Genomic DNA, 21,378 nt, shown 5'->3' with positions numbered 1-21,378 from the left:
CACAGAGTTCATTCACAGATTTGTGCTTAATTTTGCTTTTTTATGATGGAGAATGGGGAGCAGAGCAGTTAGGCCTGGATTTCAGCTTCACTTCTGCTGAGTGCTGCGGCTCATTGGTGAGAAAGGAATCTTTTGACCTGACTGTGGCAGACACATTCTGGGGGAAGGTTGTTGGTCCTCAGTGCTGCTGAGCAGGCCTCCCAAGCTCTGAGGGCATTGTACCATTGCAGGTGGAAAGTGCCTTTCCTCTGACAGGATACGCCTGAGTACTTCTTCCAAGGCTTGTTTCACATAATGTTAAGAGTTGTCACTTAAGCCACCATCTCTAGCACAGAGCTGGGCAAGCTTTTCCTGTCAAGTCCCAGACAGTAAATGTTTGAGACTTTTCAGGCCGTGAGGTCTCTGGTTGCAAGCACTTAGCTCTGCCTTTGTCCTGTGGAAGCAGTCATAGACGGTACATAAATGAATGTGCATGGATAGGTTTCAGTAAAGCTTTATTTACAAAAACCAGGGGGCTGCATCTGGGTTGGCCAAACCCTGGACCCATTAAATGCCTTCTCCTCCTTTCATCTTTGTCACATTCTCGCTGCCTTTGTGGACTGGATATGTTACATTTGTGCCCTTGGGAAGAGAGTCGGGTTGGTGGAGAAGTGCTGCCCAAGCACGTGCATCATAAACGTGGTTGGCTGACGGCACTAGTGTGGCCGTGTGTCCTGTCCCACAAGCCCTCCATCTCTTCCTTCCCACTGGTAGATTTTGCAGCTCTCTGTGCGTGTGGTAGGCGAGCAGGGGTGGCTCTGGGACAGTTTTCTGACTCATGTGCATTCACCCGCCAGCACTTATCTCCTGACCCTCTTGGCGCGTGGCCGTGTAACGTCACTGGTTTCTGTCTGTCTGGAACCACTCCTGCTCCATTGGTGGTGCTGGTCTGGTGAACCTGGAGCAGTGAGTGGTTCATTCACTCGGGTGTTCAGCACTCATTGACCAGGCCCCTGCCCCATGCTGAGCCTTTGCCTTGCAACTAAAATGTCAGCATCAGAGAAAAACCAGTCCATTTTTGACCCTCATGGGGCATGTGATCCTGAGGGTGAGACAGGCAGTGGTTTTGAAATATGTAGAGTATGCATAATTGCAGCTGTGGTCATTGCTGGGAATTACAGGTAAATGATGCTGTGATTGAGGGAGTTAATCTAGGCACGGAGAGTTTTTAAGGCATTCCTGAGAAAGCGATTGGGCTGAGGCAGAAGGAAAGCATATTCCAGGAAATGGGCACAGCATGTGCGAAGACCCCATGGATCTTTGCAGTCCGGCCCCTGAGAGGGACTAAAAGGCCAGTGTGGCTGGAGAGGGAGAATGAGGACAGCGGCGGGGCTCAGGGTGCGGGGGGTGGTGGGGAGGAGGGCGGGAGGCTACGTGGAGGAGGCTTGTCTGCAGAAGAGACAATTACTCCATTGGTCTGAGCCGAGAATTTGACATGGGCACGTTTGAATTTAATCCTCAGGTAAATGTTAGGGTTCTGTTCTTAAAACTCGTCTTGTACATTTAAGAACTTTGAATAAAAGTTATTTTTGCAGTTCAAATTTATTATAACATTTTATGTAAGAGAGAGGATTGTTCTGAGACTCTAGTTGCTCTCTGTGAATTGGTGGGTGTTTGGGGCTTGTCAGCAATGGTTCTGTCCATCACTATTAGAGGTGTTTGTACTGACAGAAATAGGCAAAGTAGCACAGTACCCTAACTCTTCTACCATGGACCCTAGAGAATGATTACTTAAAAATGTCCCTGGGTCTGGTTGCATTTTAGAACTTGAAATTAAGGATTAATGATGACCAAGCTTTAAATCAATTGCAGAAAATTATTCTCTTCAAAGAACATTAAAACTTTTGTTTCAGTTTCTTATATTTATTTATTTAGTCTTCCATTTTAACTCTAAAACTATATTTTAAAGTTTTATTGCCAACTAAGTTATAATGTGAGTGCAGAGGGAAATTCAATTTGTCTTTATGGAATGTATGTTAAAATAAATAGATTGCATTATTAATTTTGAGGTTAATACTGCATTGTTTCTCATACTGAATTGTCTTAGGAAGGAATCTAAGATATCGGTTTGGGAGATCAAGTCACATGTTAATAAAATACAAATACCCCATCAAATAATACTCTGAAGGAGACAGTGCAGCGTATTTCTTCTCCAGGGCGCCTTTCGGTAAATAAATAATGAGAGACAGCATGGCATAGTAAAGAATGCAGACTCCAGCTCAACCCTTCTGGTTGAACCATCTCAGACCCTTAAGCTCTTTGTGCCTCAGTTTCTGTATTTACAAATGGAGCACGATGCCCCATTGTGACTGTTACCGATGTGAGGTCCTGGTTCAGTGTTTCTTCTTATCATCATCATGAAATCTTCCTTCTAGGTCACACAGCGCCTGTTGACATTTTTGGTGTGGTTGTAGCTCACACAATGATATGTTTCTTTTTGTAAAGGAGAAATTGTCGTAAATGAAGTCAATTTTGTGAGAAAATGCATCGCATCGGACACAAGTCAGTACGATTTGTGGGGAAAACTGATATGCAGTAACTTCAAAATTTCCTTTATTACGGATAATCCAATGCCATTACAGGTGTGTTTGATTTGTATGCTGTTTAATCGTATCAGGGCTTTTGACTCTGAGCAGTATGTATTATCAATATTATATAAAGCACAGATATGGGAAAATTATAATAAAATTACTAATAAGTGATTAATATAAGTTTGGGAATGTATTATGTTAAAATTCAAAATAAAGTTTAAGGAGAATGTTGAGACTTGAGGAGTATAATTAGTGAGATGGTTTTAAGTCACATTGCTGTGTTTATCCTCTGTGATCTTTGCTTATATATCCTTTTCAATAAAGGAGTTATTCTTTCCTTCTAAATATTTTAACCTATCTATAAAAACAAAGGTATCCTTTTTTACTACTCATAAAGAGAAAAAATTGTATAGCAAATAATTTCATAGATGCTGCACATTTTACATATTTTATAGTATCTTTAACTAGTATTTTTCCAAAAAAGTCAAATTCTCATTTCAAATTTCTAGTAGTTAGAATGAAGAAAAATATTGATAAAGTTTTTCTTTAATAACCCTCTTGCTATTTTATATTCTTACTGGAAAACAACAGTTCCATATAATTTGAGTTTTCAAAAAGTCAGTCATGGGCTTCCTTGGTGGCGCAGTGGTTGAGAGTCCACCTGCCGATGCAAGGGACACGGGTTCGTGCCCCGGTCTGGGAAGATCCCACATGCCGCGGAGCGCCTGGGCCCGTGAGCCATGGCCGCTGAGCCTGCGTGTCCGGAGCCTGTGCTCTGCAACGGGAGAGGCCACACAGTGAGAGCCCCGCGTACAGAAATAAATAAATAAATAAATAAATAAATAAAGTCATTCGTTTGTCTAACTTAAAAATCCTGGACTTTCCCTCAACAACTATTTTCTGTTTTGATTTGTAAAGTGTTATATATACACTTTTACTCCCTAGACCTTTATTTGTAATAGTAATATTTGGATGTTAACTCTAAACTTTTGACTGAAGCACGTAACTATGGATAAGTGTATTTAAATCTATTGCAATCTGTAGGTATATTGAGACTAAATTTAAGGCATTTACAGATACCCAGTATGTAGAGACACAGCTTATTTGGCTGTAAACTTGGGTTTTTCCTTTTATTTTTGGCTTTATTTCAATCTTTGGCTCCAGATTTCACTATAATTGAGACCCATGTACCTGGAATAGCTTAAATCCAATACCACTAATAGGAAAAATAACCCAGTGTCCTACCAACAGAAGCTTAATAGCATCAACAATGTCCTTAGTCTGAAAGTGTGTATAAAAAATGGGTTTAAAAAATAAGCTGCAGTTTGACTAAAGATTTTTATTTTGAGTAGACTTTCTGCTGTAAAAAGTTATTTTCTGCTCTAAAATCTCCATTGTGAAACTCAAGCCATGATTTTACCCATTAAAATCTGATGACTTTGGAGCCCCTTTTTTATATTATTTTAGTGACAGTTTAACCAGAACTAGGTATGCAAGTGTTTGCCTGTGAAGTGATTGACAGTATAATATCACATATCCTGTATGTTATAATGACATTGTTGTATATAACTTGACCTAATTTTATTGTTTAAAGTGTGGGAAGAAAGGTGGAGAGAATGTGAACACAGTATGTGTTTCTCTCTTCCTCCCCTTACTTTCCTACTGAAGTGTGTTCTGTGATAACTATAGCCTTAGAATTGTCATAGCTGCACAGGCAAAAGCTTTTGTTCTTTTTAGAGATGGTCGTTGCAATTTCTTATCACACCTAAAAGTAAGGCTCATATTACCATCGTGAAGTTATTGGGAAAATAATTAACATGAATATATTTTTTTATTTCAGAAATTCCATTATAGAAACCTTCTTCTTGGTGAACATGATGTCCCTTTAACATGTATTGAGCAAATAGTCACAGGTATGTTTTATTCTTCACTCAGCCCCTAAAAGCTGGTTCTACTCGGGAATTCTTGCTTGAAGAGTTACACCTCTCAAATACTTGGGCTGGAGTTTTATTTCTGTAGGTTTTTTGCTTTTTCCCTTTTTTTTTTGAGTCCCAGGAAAATTAATCAGTAAATTATTTTTAAATGGAGATATAAAATATATGGCTTTTAAAAAATATTTATTTATTTATTTATTTATGGCTGCATTGGGTCTTCGTTGCTGCGTGCAGGCTTTCTCTAGTTGCAGTGAGCGGGGGCTAGCTACTCTTTGTTGCGGTGTGCAGGCTTCACATTGCAGTGGCTTCTCTTGTTGCGGAGCACGGGCTCTAGGCGCACGGGCTTCAGTAGTTGTGGCACGTGGGCAAAGTTGCTCCATGAAATGTGGGATCTTCCTGGACCAGGGATTGAACCTCTGTCCTCTGCATTGGCAGGCGGATTCTTAACCACTGCACCACCAGGGAAGTCCCAAAATATATGACTTTTTATATTTTCTAGTATTTGTCCTCTTTTTAATTAAAATTTTAATCATTAAATATAGATGGTGGTGGTTTTGTGCAAAGAAATATCTTTAATATCATCCAAAGCAAAGTTAAAACTGATCCCCCAAAGTTCTAGGAATTATACACAAATATGAAAGATTCTAAAGAAGCAGTACTAAGTGGTGGGTGACCTTCCGATTGTTTTCAGTAAGAATTTGTTAAAGTGTACTAAAGAGTGAATATCAAGAAAGGAATTTTTTTATTTTTTTATTTTTTAGTAAATGACCACAAAAGGAAGCAGAAAGTCCTGGGCCCAAACCAGAAGCTGAAATTTAATCCAACAGAGTTAATTATTTACTGTAAAGATTTCAGAATTGTGAGATTTCGCTTTGATGAATCAGGTCCTGAAAGTGCCAAAAAGGTAATCCTGTTAAGTTTTATCATTGGTTTTGCACTATATTTACCAGTTGCAGTTCTGTATGGAAGTTCTCATTTCTCAATTGCTCAGTTTTTTGTTTTTTGGTTTTTTTAGGGGAAGTTATTTGATATCTCCTTATGTAAAGTCAAAGCCAGGGACGTTAATAGAACTGTTTCCTTGGACTAGTTTATGACTGCTTTAAAGTATTCTATGTAATTTTTTAATCAGCTCCTAAAATATGAAAAGCTGTCATGCATATCTTTTACATTAAGACCATTACCAGCTGTTTTTTTTCTTGGTTAAAAAGATTGAAAAGATGGTGATGTATTGTAATTGAGGTTTGTAAGACTTTTAATTCAGTACCTCAGAGCTTTATCAATAAACTAAAAGCTAGACTTAGGTTACATAAGGGTTAGGTAAATGTGTAGTTATAGGAGGGGTCTAATAAATATTAGTGCTTTAGAGAAATTTTAGTGAATTAATTTGATATTCCACACAGGCGGCTAAAAGCTAGGGACTTTTTAATTGGGTTGTTTTTCCCCTGCCTTCCGGGGAATGTTTATTGCAAACTCGTGGAGTAAGATTCAAGGGCAGAAATTCCTCCTTCTTTGATTCCAGATTTTGGGTTTAGCAGAGGAGTGAAGCTGGTGGTCCTAAAGCCCCCCGGGCCAGTCTGTGGTTCAGCAAATGCAGAGAATAGTAACAGAATCTCCAGAAGCCTGCTCTCATGTATCGGGAATAGAGGAACGATGAGGGAGCTTTTGTGCCACCAAAAAGGGGTGCATTTGTTTTCCATGGTCAGTAAACTTACTGCAGTAAATTTTCTGTTGATATCAAAATGTGGCTGTCAGAAAGATCTTAAGGCAGCTGTCTTCTTATGGTTTGGTGAGGAGGTGATAGATTTATTTTTAGAACCAGAGTCAACAGTTTCTTTATAGGAGGGCAAACACGAAATGAATGTCTGACCATTGCAGCTAGGCTATGTAGCAGAATGGTGGTGGGATCTGTGGCTAAACATTTTCAGGTAGAGTGTGTATAACTACTTTCTTCATGCTGCAGGATGGGAAATTCAGCAGATAACTTTTAAGACTACTTTTAGCCATTCAATTCTGCAGTTGGTGATTTTGGCATTTTACTAACTTGAGATGCCTATTATGTAGAAAGACTTTAGAATTAATTAGGTAGTAGACTGTGTATAAAATAGTTTAGCCAAGTTACTTTCTTGAACTCAGATGTAGTTGTAATTTCATCAGAGCATCAGGAATCTGCTTGTGAAAACGTTACCTTCAGGATGTGTATCATTTCAAGAACAGGGACACCATGGAACTTAGGAGATGGGGTTAGGACACGGTATTTTTAAAATAAGAAATTGATACAGTGGCCCAATATTCTTTTAGAAAGTTGATATCTCTCCCATTTTCTCCTCTATTTTTCAGATGACAGTATTTCAGTCATTGCAAAGCATAATTATCTGGCTCGTTCTTGCACCATCTAGAGTACTTGTTGGTCATGTTTGATGTGTGAGGCAGTGCACTAAGTTTAGTTGAGGAGATAAAGCATGAACAAATGAAAACAACAGTACAAAGTAGCAGCATAAAAGATGTTCCCACATAAATGATTAGCTTCCAAATGAATGAAACACATAACAAGTGCTGTGGAAGTTCAGAATATCCCTTCCCTGTTGTTGCTGCTGGTAAGTGCTATAGGGGGCCTCCTTGAACCGTCTACTCAAAACAGGCTAGGCTGGTCCAATTTTTTATGCCCTTTCCCAAGACCAGGTTTCTGGCAAAAATTCTTTCCCCACTGTTGTAAAATATCAAAAGCAGTTACCTCAGACCCAAAAGAAATACTCTCTTTGTATTTGTACAATCATAAGGGGGGAAATACAGAAAAGAAACAGTGGCATTAAGAATATAAATGGAGAAATTTTTCCCTGATTTACATGTTTTCAAACACAAAGGGTTAAGTCATGTATGGCAGCCAAAGCTTAATGGCTTCATGAGTTAAAAACAAAAATTCTAGCACACCGTGTTATTTCAAGTGAAAGTTTTCATCTAAAATTAGGTAACAATTGGGGAATTACAGCTTGATTCTACCTCCTGGAAATTTTGAATGCTAACTTTTCTCTGGAAATGCTTTGATTTTTGTGAATTGTTTTAAAATGACCAGATGCATGTTCAGAGTTCTCTGGTGGGTAAACCATTGATTATTTTTGGAAATACTGAAAGCAGTTATATTCCTATTTGAATTAATGAAATCTCGGAATGCTAAATTGGTTCACATTTTGTTAAATATCGCTCTAAAGCCTTCTGGTAATCTAGCTGGTGTTTCCTGAGTAGTATTATGACAAAATTAGATGACATTCATCCTCATTATTCTTGGATTGTAAATAAGGATTTTTGGGAAAGGTCTATGTAAAGGAAAAAGGAATTTGGATATCTAGAATTGGACATCTGGCCTCAAAGCAACTTTGAGCCACCATTTCCTTTTGAAGAACCTTTGCTGAGGGGCAAAAGATTGTTTTTAATGATTTATCACTTACATAAAAAAATATATAAAAGATGGTAAGTGAAATATATGCCCCTTGTCTCCACTTCATTCTCAAATTAGTTGGCTCTGATGAACCACTTGTTCAGGCATAGTTTCTAGAAATAAAAATTCAACTCATCTATTTAAAGAACAAGTTGGCCTTTCCTGAATTGCCATTTTTGCCTTTAATCTGAGACTTACTCCTCGGTGGCTTTCAGACCACAGAAATGCAGGAAACCAGTTTTGTTTGCCCACGTGCCAGCACTGGCTGTGTGTTAATCTTCTCCAGTGCTGTGCCCCCAGCTGGTCTGGGAGGAGAAACCACCAACCGTGGGTACTTCTGGCTTCTGTCCAGACAAGAATATCAGCCTTGGTCCAAAAATCACCTCAAAAGTAGTTTACTTTTTTTTCCTCCAATTAAATATTTACCATAATTTAATGTCTTTAATAAAGATTTTCTTCATTTTCTCTGATAGCCAGGCCAAATGAACTATTTCAGGGGCAGTTTTTAAAGATGTAGAGAGAGGTTTTTCTGAAATTTTTTTAACACTTAGGGAGTACATTGTAAAATTAGAATAATTTTACATGAAAATGAGACCTACTTTTTTAAGTCAAACTCTTAGTGATGGAATCTAGGAATGTGGGTGTAGGCTTTTTAAATAGTGTGTACAAAAAAGCTAAAGGAAGAGGACTTCTGGGAAAAAGCTCAAGGAAGAGGACTCCTGGCTTTCTTGATCTTCTCAGAGTGTCCTGCAGTGACAACAGGAATGTAACCCGGATGACACAAGTTGTGTGTACCTTTGTCAGGGTTCCTAGAGGTACCCCGTACTGAGGTTACCTGAGCTAAGTCCTACACACTTGTGGTTACACTGCTAAACAACAGCTATAGTTCAGGCTGTGTCCCCTTCCCCCCCAAAATCAACCATTGTGCAAGTGATTAAACTGAGTTGCTTTCACATTATTACAGTATTTATAGTCTTCCTTAAATGTGGATGCCATTAAATAAGCTCATTTGTTTCCTAACCTTTATAAATGTGAGATTGTGCTATTTTAAGGGCTTTTTAGAAATGGGCTACGTTGGGTTTTGCCTAGCAGATAGGCTTTGTGGCCATAAAAAACATATTCCATCATCAGTGATGTGTGCATTTCTTTTGTGTAAACAAGGCCCATGACTGCTTTCTGAATGTCTCAGAGAAAGTGATATCTAGTATTATTGAATTGGAGCATTTTCCTGACTATATTAGTAACTTATTTTGTGAACTAGTATTTTTAGTGCAGCAGCTGTTAAGCACAAAGACCCTCCAGAAAGCTACTGATGAGATGGCAGAAATGCAGGGGTCTTCAGGGCTTCCTCAGATCTGTGCAGAGAGACCTCTCCTGGTCTCTTTCTCTAAATTATTAACCTGCTCTCTTCTTCCCTCACTGTAACACTGTACATCCTCTTCCCTGCTGGATTTATTTTCCCCTTTGGCACTTATCATTGTCTAATTTACTGTAGTCTTTCCTGTTTCTCTGGTTTAGTGTCTGTCTTCCCCACTAGAATGTAAGCTTAATGAGAACGGGGTTTGTGTCTGTTTGTTCACTCCCGCATCCGTAGGACGTAGGACATGGTGGCGGCTCTGTAAATACCTGTTGAAGGAAGGAGACCTGGTGCCTGCCCTTGAGTAATTGAACTTTGTGGTAGAAGTAAAACAAAGAACCTATGTCCTCCTTTTTATCCACTCTCATGACTATTGGGTGAAGACCTGGAAAGTACCGCTCCATAAGCACAGTTAACTGAAGAGATGCTTTCTATTGGAACTATTGTTATTCAGAGAGAACGGGAGGGTTTCCACAGTCAATACTGTGCAGTTGGCTCAGTCTGGGAAGGCTGGTGAGGACAGACACAGCGTGGTTGGCTAAGCAGCAGGGAAGGGTTTCTCGAGCAGAGTGTGGCCGAGGGGATGGCGAGGACTGAGTGAGACACGATATGTGCTTCTAGACCAGGGACGGCTGAGGGGTGGTGGGGAGGGCACGGGATGGCTGGTAGAGGAGAGCTGGTTTGGTGAAGAATCTAGAATAAGAAGGTTTAATTTAGTATGCAGGTATCTGGGAACCACAGCAGATTATACGGAGAACAAAGTTGTTGGTCAAAATTTGATCTTTGGAAGAGAACCCTTAAGTGTTGTTGATTTTTTTTTTTTTTTTTTTTTTAAGAATGTAGGGAAACCCACAAAGATGCCGTAAGGCGAGTATGGCTTAAGGTTGTGACTATGATGGTGTAGAAAAATGGGACAAAAATGAAAAAGAATCTTGAGGAAAGTGCAACAAAGCTTATAAACTAAATATGGTGCCCAGAGGAACAGGAAGTGATGAGGACTTTTTCAAGGTGTAGATTTCAGTAGTTTGCTGCTGGAAGAAGTGCTTTAAAGACTGTTGAGCAGGTAGGGGATGGGAATGTAGGTCACTGTCTCCTAAATTTCCTCGGTGGGAATCTCATAGAAAGCTCTCCCATAGGCATTACATAAGTTTCAAGGAGCTTTCTTCGTTGTTGTTGTTGTTGTTGTTAGTCAAAACTAAAACTAATGATAACTCTGTTCTCTTAGATGTATGTTTTAATTTAGTAAGACAGGAAACATTTATTCTATAGAAGACTCTTAAAATATATTTTAAACAAGCAACTGACACATACTTACCAGTCAATAGAATTTGCATCAACCCACCCCAGACACCGCTAATTTGACATGGACTAACAATTAACTAAACTTCTTGCTTGCTCACTGTTAAAAGTATATCATTCTGGCTTAATGCTTTTTCTTCTAAATGATGCTTAATCTTTTGAAGTAAGAACATTCTATTATTCTCTCCTTGCATATGTCTTCAGTTTCTTCTGTCTTCTTTGCTCATTTAAGAGTGTTTTCTCCCATGGTCTAGTCCAGGGCTTTATGGGCACAGAGCACTATCTTTCATTCTTTCCAACAGCAGTAGAGGGTAATCGCAGCCATGTTTCCACACGTGGCCTCCTCCCGAGGCCAGGTGTATGCCAAGGTTATTCATCCTCACCGCAGCCTAGGTATTATCTTCATTGTACAGGTGCGCAGATCGAGGCTCCAAGAGATGAGTTGACTTCACACAGGTTACATGGCAGGTGCTTGGTAGAGCTGGGATTCAAGCCCTGATCTGTTGGATTCCAAAGCCCACACTTTTTCCACCATAGGCATAGTCTCAAACCATTTTATTTAAACACAGTTTTTTTGATGTACCTCTTTGAGCCGCCCATGTACTTCTGGATTTCTTACTAATTTTTTTTTGTAAGAAAAAATTGTAGCTTTTCTATTAAGTTTAGATTTTTAATGCATGAGGTAAGAACATTAAAAGTTCATACCTAACAGTAAGCCTTCCAAATTGATGGTATTAAATCATTATAGTCCATAAAAAATGAAACTTCTCTTTTTCTTTTTTTTAGGAGTGGATATGTCACTGCCTTTTTGGAGAATGCTTCATTAGTTTTCAAGTTTTGTTTATCTGAATAAAAGTACATTCCTGTTAAAATTCAACTCAGCAAACACTTACTGAATACTTAGCATGTAGTCACTAAAGATTAAACAGTGTCATGGGGCACAACAATGAATGAAATCCCTGGCATTAAGGAGCTCTTTCACACTCTAGGTCAACAGGAAAACATGGAAATAAGTCTATAATCCCTGCCCCAGATGACGCTCCCACACTCAAGGCCTTATTGTACATTTCATTTAACTAAGTGTGTTGAAATCAATTCTAAATGTAGAATTTTTCCTAGGTATGCCTTGCAATAGCTCATTATTCCCAGCCAACAGACCTCCAGCTACTCTTTGCATTTGAATATGTTGGGAAAAAATACCACAATTCAGGTAAATATGAAAATATTAACTATTGTGACTAACTTTACATTGTCTAAATTTTATTCTTATGTTTTATGAGACGCCTCCAAGTACATGAGCTTTAATGATTGTAGAATTATTAGCTTCATAACTGTTAGAGAAGTAAGCACTATATACTAAAAGAGATAACATTTGTCAGATAACATTTAAAAAGTGACGGGGAAGAACCTATAAGCAACTGTAAACATAGGCTTATGAGAATCATGTTAAGTATTTTGCCTGTAGTCACTGGCTTGTATTTTATGATGAAGGAAGATACCTCTCCCTCCCCGCCTGTTAGTTGGTAACTTGAGTTAAAGTAATCTTATCTTTTAAGAAAACTGGCAGAAAATTAAAAGATATTTGAAACTCATGATCTTTTTTGGCAAGGTGTGATTTCATGCAGAAGCTGAAATGGCTAAACTTTTTAGTGGACTTCATTAAGATTGTCAAAATATTGATTTTATATTTCTGAATAAGATTCATGAAAGGAAGATGAGCATTCATCCAAAAGACAAGTGTATTTTAAACGGTTTTTATAAAAGTGAATAGTTCTGTACACATACATGTCAGTGATGACATCACCAAGGAATATTCCAAGTGATCGTGTAATTCTGTGCATTCTTTTTATATACAAAGAATTGTAATTTTGATCAACCAATTTTCTTTTTTTTTAACCTCATAAAAGGCTAGAGAAAAAGCAATGAGGTCATGTCTGACATTAGCTCCTCGTAGGTTAGTGACCACATGTCCATTTGCCTGCTGGATCATGTGCTCTCCCAGTCTTCAAGGGAGAGAGATGACTCAGCTACACGTTTATAGTGAAAGGGCCGTTCACCCCAGCCAGCATGGTCTAAAATAAATTACTAATTTTACTGGTCCTTTACATTTTGTTACCTCAGAACATATATAGTAATTTAAATAATCTGTATAATAAAAGTATATTCCAGTATCACTGTATTGTAAATTCATTAAAATGTAGGAACAATACACAGTATCTGCAGATGCATATGGTATAAGTACACTGTAAACGCCACAGGGATGATATGCAAAGGTCATAGCTTTTATCTTATGGTACTAACAGAAATGGGGTAACGAAATACTTATAATTTAATTTTTCTTATCACTGTGCAACTAATTGTAATCTAGCCTTGAAAAATACAACTAATTTTTAAAGTTCATTTCTTAACATAAAGAAAATTCACTTATCGTCCGAAAATAAAGTATTGTAGATCCGCACTAGTAGCTAGGCAAACATTCCTTTGGCGCATCTTCAGCTGCAGACCGTGATCATCAGGGTTATCCTCAACAGGACTCTCACCCAGAGATGTGAGAGAGTAACTGAGATGAAAGCTTCAAGGGGCACAAGAGTCGTAGGAGAGCCTTTGATTCCCACTTGCATTTGTTGATGATCAAAACCAATTCTGGATGATACCTTTTTCCTAGTAGATGATACCTTTTTCCAGTCCAGGGTACAGACCCATGAGTTCTGCACAATGTTCAGCAAGTACAGTGAACTTCATTATGTGTTTGGTGACGTGATGCCTGCTTCAGTTACTTCTCACGGTTGTCTTCATCCGTTCCTCGTGGGCATCTCTGGGTTGATAGCAGTTTATTCAGTCCATAGCTTTCCTACTACTGGTTTCCTTATTCCCGTCAGTCACTTCTCTGTATCTTCTCATATGTAGCTTGTGGAGAAAATAACGATTGATAAGTAACACTTAAAATATTCAGGAACACTTTTATATTGCATCCTTCAGACTCCTCCTCCTTGACAGTCACTTCATAAACATAACACTTGGCCAAAGTTTTGTTAAGATTCCTCATAGGGTAACATCCTTTCATATCCTTCCATGCTGTTGCAGAAGCATAAACTGCACCTTTAAGAGCAAAAGAAGCCTGAAATTTCCACACACTGCAGTCAGAATTCATTAATTTGTGAGTGAAAGAGGCCCAATAATCCACTCTTGAACTTCTGGATGACACCTTGATTCATTGGCTGGATTAAAGAAGTCCTTTTTGCAGGCAGGTAGGTGACAAAGCTGTTTCCACAAATAAGATGTGAAGCTAGAGGATGTCCCCTGCAATTGTCTAAGAATCTGGCCTTAGGCCTTCTGAGGTTTTCTTTCGTGTTCGGCATCACTTGAGTGAAAAGCCAGTCATCCAGGTTCTTCTGCGAGGATCCTGAAGTATGGGGGATGCCCAGCACCCACAGGCTTCGGGACGCTCCGCATGCTGACACCGCAGGCGGCACTGGCACAGACAGGAACGACGGTTCTATTTTTGCTCTTTTAACTTGAAAGAAACCACGAGGATGCTGTTTTCACCAGTTAGCTTATTATTGGACAAATAATGTCCCAAAAATACAGATCCATCTTTGTTATAAAATTGATAAGATGTCAGATTATACTTCTGGACTAAAGAATTGAAAACCTCAGGTTACCTGCAGCCTCAGTGTTGGCAGCTCCACTGCATGACAGACACCTGCTTGCAGATGCAGTGACATAATCTCAAGGTGCAGTGTAGGCTCACAGCAGAAGATGGACATTTTCAGTGACGTTATTTTACTTCGTAATTTTATCCTTTTTTTTAAACATGGGTCTTAGTATTAGGTTTTCCTTTAGATGCTTATTTGAAAACCACTTACAGAGGACAAAATCCATTTGAAATAGTGTAGAAATTTTTAAAGTTTGTTGCTTGTCAGTTTTGTTAATATTTTCAGTGTAGCTGTAAATGGTTGTGATTGGTCCTCGTGTCTCGGGAATAGGAGTACACCAGCCTTGTGCACCGGAATCCCTGGGGGAGCTTTTAGAAAGACAGCCATGCTGGCCCCACCCCAGGCCCATAAAGTCCAAATCTCCTGTCTGAACCACTTTGTTGGCTCCGCTCTCTTGAACTTCTTAATGATCGCAGTTCTGTTTTCCCCTTCTTCACCCTTCTTTGTGACTTCTCATTTCTGCAGTGTCATCAAAGCGATAGGCTTTCTTTTCATTTGTTGACAACTTTTATTGTCTTTACTGTTGCTTGAGGCCATTCTAAATATGGAGGGGGTAGTTAAGTGGAAACTCTAAGATCATTTCAACTTGATCTAGGATTAGACTTGTGAACTGTGTCACAGAAGATAATGACGGTCGGGAGGGCTGACCTTGTTTCATTTTCAGTTGGCTGAGGAGGGGTGTCCTAAAACCTCAGTCAGGTAACTGTCAGGGGAGCCAGATCTTCCTAAGACGACTGGCTTGGCCAGTGTGTTGCTGCAGCCCCTATTAGTAATCCACTAGTAGAGCAGGCCACAGGCATTGGGCCTCTGGGACCTTCTGAAAAGCATTAAAATTTCCAGACTTTCTAATGGCAGATTGGGTACCTGCTACACATTCCATAATAAGCTCTCACTGAAGATGTTGAGTGTGTCAGAAATCTGGTCCTGGTTGCTGAGAAATGGACAGGTTCTACACAAGTAAAACCTGTGAAATAGCAAACAGTACTAGATCTTGTAGTTGCTCTCACTTTGTGTTCAGAAAAATTCACCTACTGTTAGTTAGATCTTGAGATTTTATATGTTTTGCCAGAGGACCAATCTTGTAAACAGTGAGCATGTTCTCAGCCTAGCTTCCTAAGTCTGTAACCTCAGAACACTGAAAAGTATGCAGATCTGGACTCCCAGCTAGGGCTGAGCTGCCAAGTATTTACATAGCTCTTTACAAAGTTCCAGTGTGTCTTGGTGGTGGTGGTCATTGCATGGCGGGGACCTCTGTGCAATGTTGAATAGTAATGATGGTAGCAGGTAGTGTTTCTGTTCCTGGTTCTAACAAGGATGATGTTTGCTGTGTGTTTCTGATAAGTACCCTTTATCAAGTGAAGGAAATTCCCTTTTATTCCCAATTTGATAAATTTTTCTGTATTTTATATCATGAGCACGTGTTGGACTCTTTCAAATGTTTTTCTGCACTTGCGAGGGTTTTTTCCCCTTTAATTTGGTCATATGATGAATTCCTTAGGTTTTCTAGTATTGACTAGCTGCTGTGGTTTTTGGTGCTCTGCTACACAGCGTGTGAAATGGGAATTGCCTGGAAGTTCCACGCAGGTTCCGTGTTCTGGAGAGATCCCAAGTCCCAAGTTCCCCAGCACGTCCTCTGGTGGTGGTTACTCCAGAGCAGGCACTGAGACAGAGTGGCCCACCAGAATACGGGCTTAGAAGTGGCATTTTCATTTTTAACAAGCTCGGTTAAAATCAGAATCATCATCATTATAATTCTGATGCCACTTAAAGGATAAAATGCAAAAGTGCTAGCCCGGCACCTGAGACCCTTTATAATCTAGAGTAGCGCCGTCCAGTAATGGGAATGTTCTGTCACCTGCATCGTCCAGTAGAGAAGCCACTGGCCACATGTGGCCATTGAGCACTTTAATGTGCCTGGTGCAACTGAGGAACTGATTTTAAAATCTTTGTTTAATTTAAATTTCAGTTGAAATTTAAGCAGCACGTGTGGCTGGTGGTTCCTGTCTGGTGCAGCACGGGTTGAGAGGCTAGGCCCCGTCGCGTTTCCCAGCCTCCCTTCCGCCACCTCTGGCACCCTTACTGTGCTCGCTGTAGTTCATTACTCGGTGCTGTGCCGTCCTTCCGCATGTCTTACGTCCCGCTCTGCCTAGCACGCCCGTCTCCTCCTCACCAGCCACCTGCGAGCATTTGGATTGGCTGGTTCCTCAGGACTCTGCTCAGAGCTGCTCGGGTCGGAGACCTTCCCGTCCCAGCCTGCAGCCCCAGCCACAGTGGGCTTCCCTCTCCGCCCGCATCGCTCTCGTCCACCCGGCGCGCTGTCACCAGCGCCTCAAAGTAGGGGTGAAATCTTAGCTCGCTTGTCAGTTTTCAGGCCTTAGCACGTGGTAGGTTCTCAGAAAATACCTGTTTTGCACCAGGTTTAGTAAATGGTCCACGGGAACGGGCGTGGCATGTTGAGGGGACAAAGAAGGGTTTTCACGGCTGCAGGGGGATGGGAGTTCGGCAGTAACGGGCAGAAACTTTAGTTACAGGGCAGGTCTGCGAGGGCTCTTTAAGAGAGGCTGTTTAGGTTTGCTGGATTCAGTTGGAAATGAGTATGATTGCACAGTTGGGGGCAAGGGTAGCGTCCTGAAAGCCTGATTTCAGGAAGTGTGTCCTGTGGCAGCTGCAGGCTGGTCTGAGTGCAGCAGAACATCAGTCGGGCTGTCAGCTGAGAGACTGGCCGTGGTTGCAGCCTGCACAAGGAGACCCTGGGCCAGGAGAGGGATGGCGTCTGTCACCCAGATCAGGCTGCCTGTGGGGACACCTTCTTTCTCTGTGGTCACTCTGAGGCCCTCCTGAGGCTGTGCGCATGCTCCCAGCAGGTGGCCGTGCCTCTCAAGTGGAGAAGACTCCTTGCTAAGGAAGGTCAAGTCCAGGCCCTCTGCTGAGTCTCCAGTGGACTGGCACTCTGGTGGAGGCTAAGGAATCTATGTCACCTTATCAAAGAAAAATCGTGTAGATATAGGAGACCAAGAATGTCATAGCGAGTCATACATAGAGAAGGGTTAAGAAGTAAACACTGGAAAGATGAAAGATTCGGACAGCTTGAGAATGGAGTTGATTGTTGGATGCATTTATTTTTCCAGGCAAAATGTGGGGAGAAAACTAGCAGTGACTTGGATTTACGCCATAGTTTGGGGTAGGGAGTTGAGGGACGCTTGTGAATGGTGTCCGTAAACCGGTAGGGATAGGAGACAATTGGAAGTTAAGGAGGAAACGTGAGCAGCAGGCATCGGTCACCCTTTCAGAAGGTGGCCAGTAAAAGGGAGGGGAACTGTGTAGCGTAGTAGTGAGAGTGGTCTAGTGTGGTCACGTGAAAGCCCTTTCAAAGCCAAGTTTGCCCGTTTGTGAGTGAAGGCATTGAAGGCAGAGCCAGCGGAAGGACAGGGTATCGAAGGTGCTGCAGGGTGGGGACGAGCTGGACGAGGACGGGACACAGTGGGCTGTCCTGCGGGGGGGCCGCCCCTTGCCCAGGACGGCCGGAAGGGGTAGGGGGGCTTTGGAGATACCTGAGACAAACAGGGAAGAGGTGCCACATTGCAGTGTGTTTGTGACAGGAGGCACAGAGAGGAGAGGGAATTTGAAGCAGAATTAATACTATTGCTTTTTCTTACAGCCAGCAAAGCTAATGGAATACCCTCAGGAGGTGGAGGCGGCGGTGGCATTGGAGTTGGGGATGGCAGCAGCCAAAAAACTCCTCTGTTTGAAACTTACTCTGACTGGGACAGAGAAGTCAAGAGGACAGGTGCCTCCGGGTGGAGAGTTTGTTCCATTAACGAGGGCTACATGATATCCACCTGGTAAGTCCAGCTTTGACAGTGTTGTTCATGGCTGGGAGTGACTTCTTAGGAGTAATCATCAAACTCTGCTGTCATTGATAACTTTCAAGTTATGGCTAATGGAATATTTATTTTTAATAATGTTTTAATGAATATTTTGTTTTTAAAGATAAGGACTTTTTTTTAAAACATAATTGCAATGTCAATATCCATTGAAAGAAATTGATAATTCCAGTAGTATTGTCAATCATCCAGTCAGTGTTTATTTGCGTTCGTATCTTGTACGTGTCTTTTACGGTTGGTTTGTTCAGATCAGGGTCACATTGAACTTGCATGATCTGTCTCAGGCTTTTTAATCTATGATAGTCTCCTTCCATCCCTTTTTTTTACTTGCCTTTTTTTTTGTTGACAAAACTAGGTCAAATGTTCTGTGGACTTTTTCCCTTTCTAGATATTTCTGGGTTTATCACTGTGGTGTCCTTTAATGTGTTCCTCTGTCTACTGTATCTGAAATGTTAGCTAGCTCTAAGGGCTTAAATAATTACAGCTGACCTTTGAACAACACGGATTTGAACAGCGTGGGTCCACTTCCACACAGATATTTTTTTTAACGGTAAATACTACAGTACTGCAGGATCCCCGTTGGTTGAATCTGCAGGTGCGGAACCATGGGTGTGGAAGAAGCACATACCAACTATAAGTTATATGCAGATTTTCGGCTGCGCAGAGGGTCTGCACACCTAACCCTGGCATTGTTCAGGGGTCAGTTGTAATTAGATTCAGTTCCAGGTTTGAGGCAAGAACGCTTCCTCAGGTGGGCTGGGCACCCCCTGTGGCATCATGGGGGCTCCAGGCATCATTGTGACGCTGACTGACCTGTGGGCCCCACAGCAGTCAGCCTGCTCCACCCAGTGCTAAGTTCCCCTTTTATAGAATGGGTTTAGCTGCCCAAAATGGTTATTCATTAGCAGTGAGGATCATTGCCCAGATCCATTATTTATTGAGGATTGCTATTGTCATATTCCAGTTCTATCGAACTCTTCTCTCAGCAGCTCTTTAGTACCTGAAATACAGTTTGTATGAGGAAGGCAGTATCAATGTTTACTTTTTCCCCTGTACTTAACCAGTTTTCAGAAGGAGCTGTTTCCTAGAATCCTCCAAAAGTGACCAGAAAATTGTTTTTTAATTTTTTACTTGTTTAATATTGTTTAGTATTCAGATTTGGGGGATGCTTTGTTTTAATGTCATTCAGGTCCTCCTTAGTTTTTTCAGATAAGCAGTGTTGTGAACAAAGTACGAGGACCTTCTAGGAGTGCAGTGCTGAGGAAGGGGCTTGGGAGCACACGGCTTGAGTCTTCCTCTGCCTCCCCTTGAATTTGAACTTTGTGGCCAGCGTGCATTATGTGTTGAGAAGCCTGTGACAGGGCCTGCCTCTGTCCCCTACCTGGCCGTGTGAGCAGAGGAAGGAAAAGAGATGTCTTCAGGTGCAGTGAGCTTGCCTGGTAGTAACCGCTCTCTAACCCACATCCCGGAGTCCACCTGCCTTTGGGAGATGGGAAACAGAGAAGGGGGAGATGAGAAGGGGGTGGAAGCTTCTCGGGAGATTTGTGGGCTTGGTTTGGTTTGGTGTGGTGTGCCTGGTATCTCCTACCCATAGCCTGTCGAGAGAACGATGATGGACATGTTTTTCAGAAATTGCATATGTTTGATTAATAGTCATTCTGGAAAATATTTCAGATGCTTCCTTTGGATTGTTCCCCTGCTATGAGTATAACGACTGTGTTAATTGAGCACCTCGCACGTGTTTTAGACTGAGATGTCTAGGCTCATCAGTGGCACCCACGGTGCCCACTGCACGGCCACTGAGTAGGGTGCACGTTAATTAAATGTGGGGTCTGCAGAGCACGCTTATCCTGCCTGAAGCACAGGCTCTTACATTACGATTCGTGTTTTCCTCTCCAGCCTTCCAGAGTACTTTGTAGTGCCAAGTTCTTTAGCAGACCAAGATCTAAAGATCTTCTCCCATTCTTTTGTTGGAAGAAGGATGCCAGTAAGTGATATCTGTTGGATTTCATTAATACTATTGTCCATTTTTCCACCCAGTTAAGTAAAGGCTCTACTTCTCTCCTAGTTCTGGTGCTGGAGCCACTCGAATGGCAGTGCTCTTGTGCGCACGGCCCTCATAAAAGACATGCTGCAGCAGAGGAAGATCGACCAGAGGTGAGCGGGAGACAATCCTTGGTACTTGGGCATCTTTCGTTGTCATAGCGAAGTACAGTAACCTCCTGACTAGCTAAAGATAGCTGGGAAGCACTGTGTGTTCCATACAAGAATTACTGTGGAGAAAATTGAATATATTAAAATTAACATTTAAGTTATATTAAATGTAATTTAATACTTTGGCTTATAAGACACTTGAAGGTCTTACGTTGCTGACACTTTTCTATAATGTTGCTTCTAATGAACTTTCAAAGTGCAGTGATTTCCAGTTGAGACACTTGAGGACAAATCAGATTTTTCGTGTAGTTCAACGTGTCCTAGGTCTGCCAAGTCACGATAACTAAAAGTGGTGTAATTGGCTACCGTGAGCAAGTTTGTCGTCATCTGCCGAAGTCCCCAGTGACCTCCGTGTTGGTGAAGCAGGAGGCCTTTCTCAGGCGTCCTCACACAGTGGGCACCGCTGTTGGCCAGGCTCTCCCCGGGCCCCGGCTTCTGCCCCCCTCCATCTCCTGAAGCTCCTCGTCCCCGCTGCACTCCATGCCCCTGCCAGCCCGTCCTCCTGTCTCCAGGCACGACAGAGCTTGTCTCAGGCCACCTCCCCTTCCCATTCCATATTCCCTTCTGAAAGAAGTTCATCTGCATCAGTGGCTTTAGTGACTGTCAGATTTATATCTCCAACCTAAGTTGACACTTTCCACGTGGAGGTCTCAAAGTCCCTTTAAATTCATGTTCAAAACCAAACTCAAGTATATGGGCACCACGCACCCCCTGCCCCCACCCCAACCCCAGCCTGCTCTCAGGAACCGAGGAGTCATCCTGATGCCTGTCTTTCACTTCCCTTCACGTCCAGTCCGTCATCAGATTCTGTCCTTCACTTTTCAGAAACCTTACCCCTCTCCTTCCACCCCAGCTCCACCTCTGCCAGTGTGTTGGAGGGGCCTCATCCTTCCTCCCGTGTCTCATCCAGGACCATGCCCTGTCCCTTCTGGGCTCCGGCCGCCCTGGGGTTTTGCTGGTCTTTGGTATCT

The 21,378-nt window shown here is 41.6% G+C and overlaps 1 protein-coding gene across 1 annotated transcript in view; it reads left to right on the top strand.

Moving 5' to 3' along the window:
• Nucleotides 1-21,378, top strand: part of MTMR10 (myotubularin related protein 10) — a 44,485-nt gene that overhangs the window by 8,994 nt on the left and 14,113 nt on the right. The window contains exons 3-9 of the mRNA XM_030878420.3: nucleotides 2,485-2,621; nucleotides 4,411-4,483; nucleotides 5,266-5,408; nucleotides 11,713-11,803; nucleotides 17,968-18,151; nucleotides 20,093-20,180; nucleotides 20,262-20,350. Coding sequence (XP_030734280.1) covers nucleotides 2,485-2,621; nucleotides 4,411-4,483; nucleotides 5,266-5,408; nucleotides 11,713-11,803; nucleotides 17,968-18,151; nucleotides 20,093-20,180; nucleotides 20,262-20,350 — 805 coding nt within the window. The remainder of the gene's footprint in view (nucleotides 1-2,484; nucleotides 2,622-4,410; nucleotides 4,484-5,265; nucleotides 5,409-11,712; nucleotides 11,804-17,967; nucleotides 18,152-20,092; nucleotides 20,181-20,261; nucleotides 20,351-21,378) is intronic.

This window comes from Globicephala melas, chromosome 2 (assembly GCF_963455315.2).
Source record: "Globicephala melas chromosome 2, mGloMel1.2, whole genome shotgun sequence".
NCBI classification, from domain to species: Eukaryota; Metazoa; Chordata; class Mammalia; order Artiodactyla; family Delphinidae; genus Globicephala; species Globicephala melas.
Note: the sequence above shows the minus strand (reverse complement) of the source record. Positions and strands in the feature narration are given on the sequence as shown.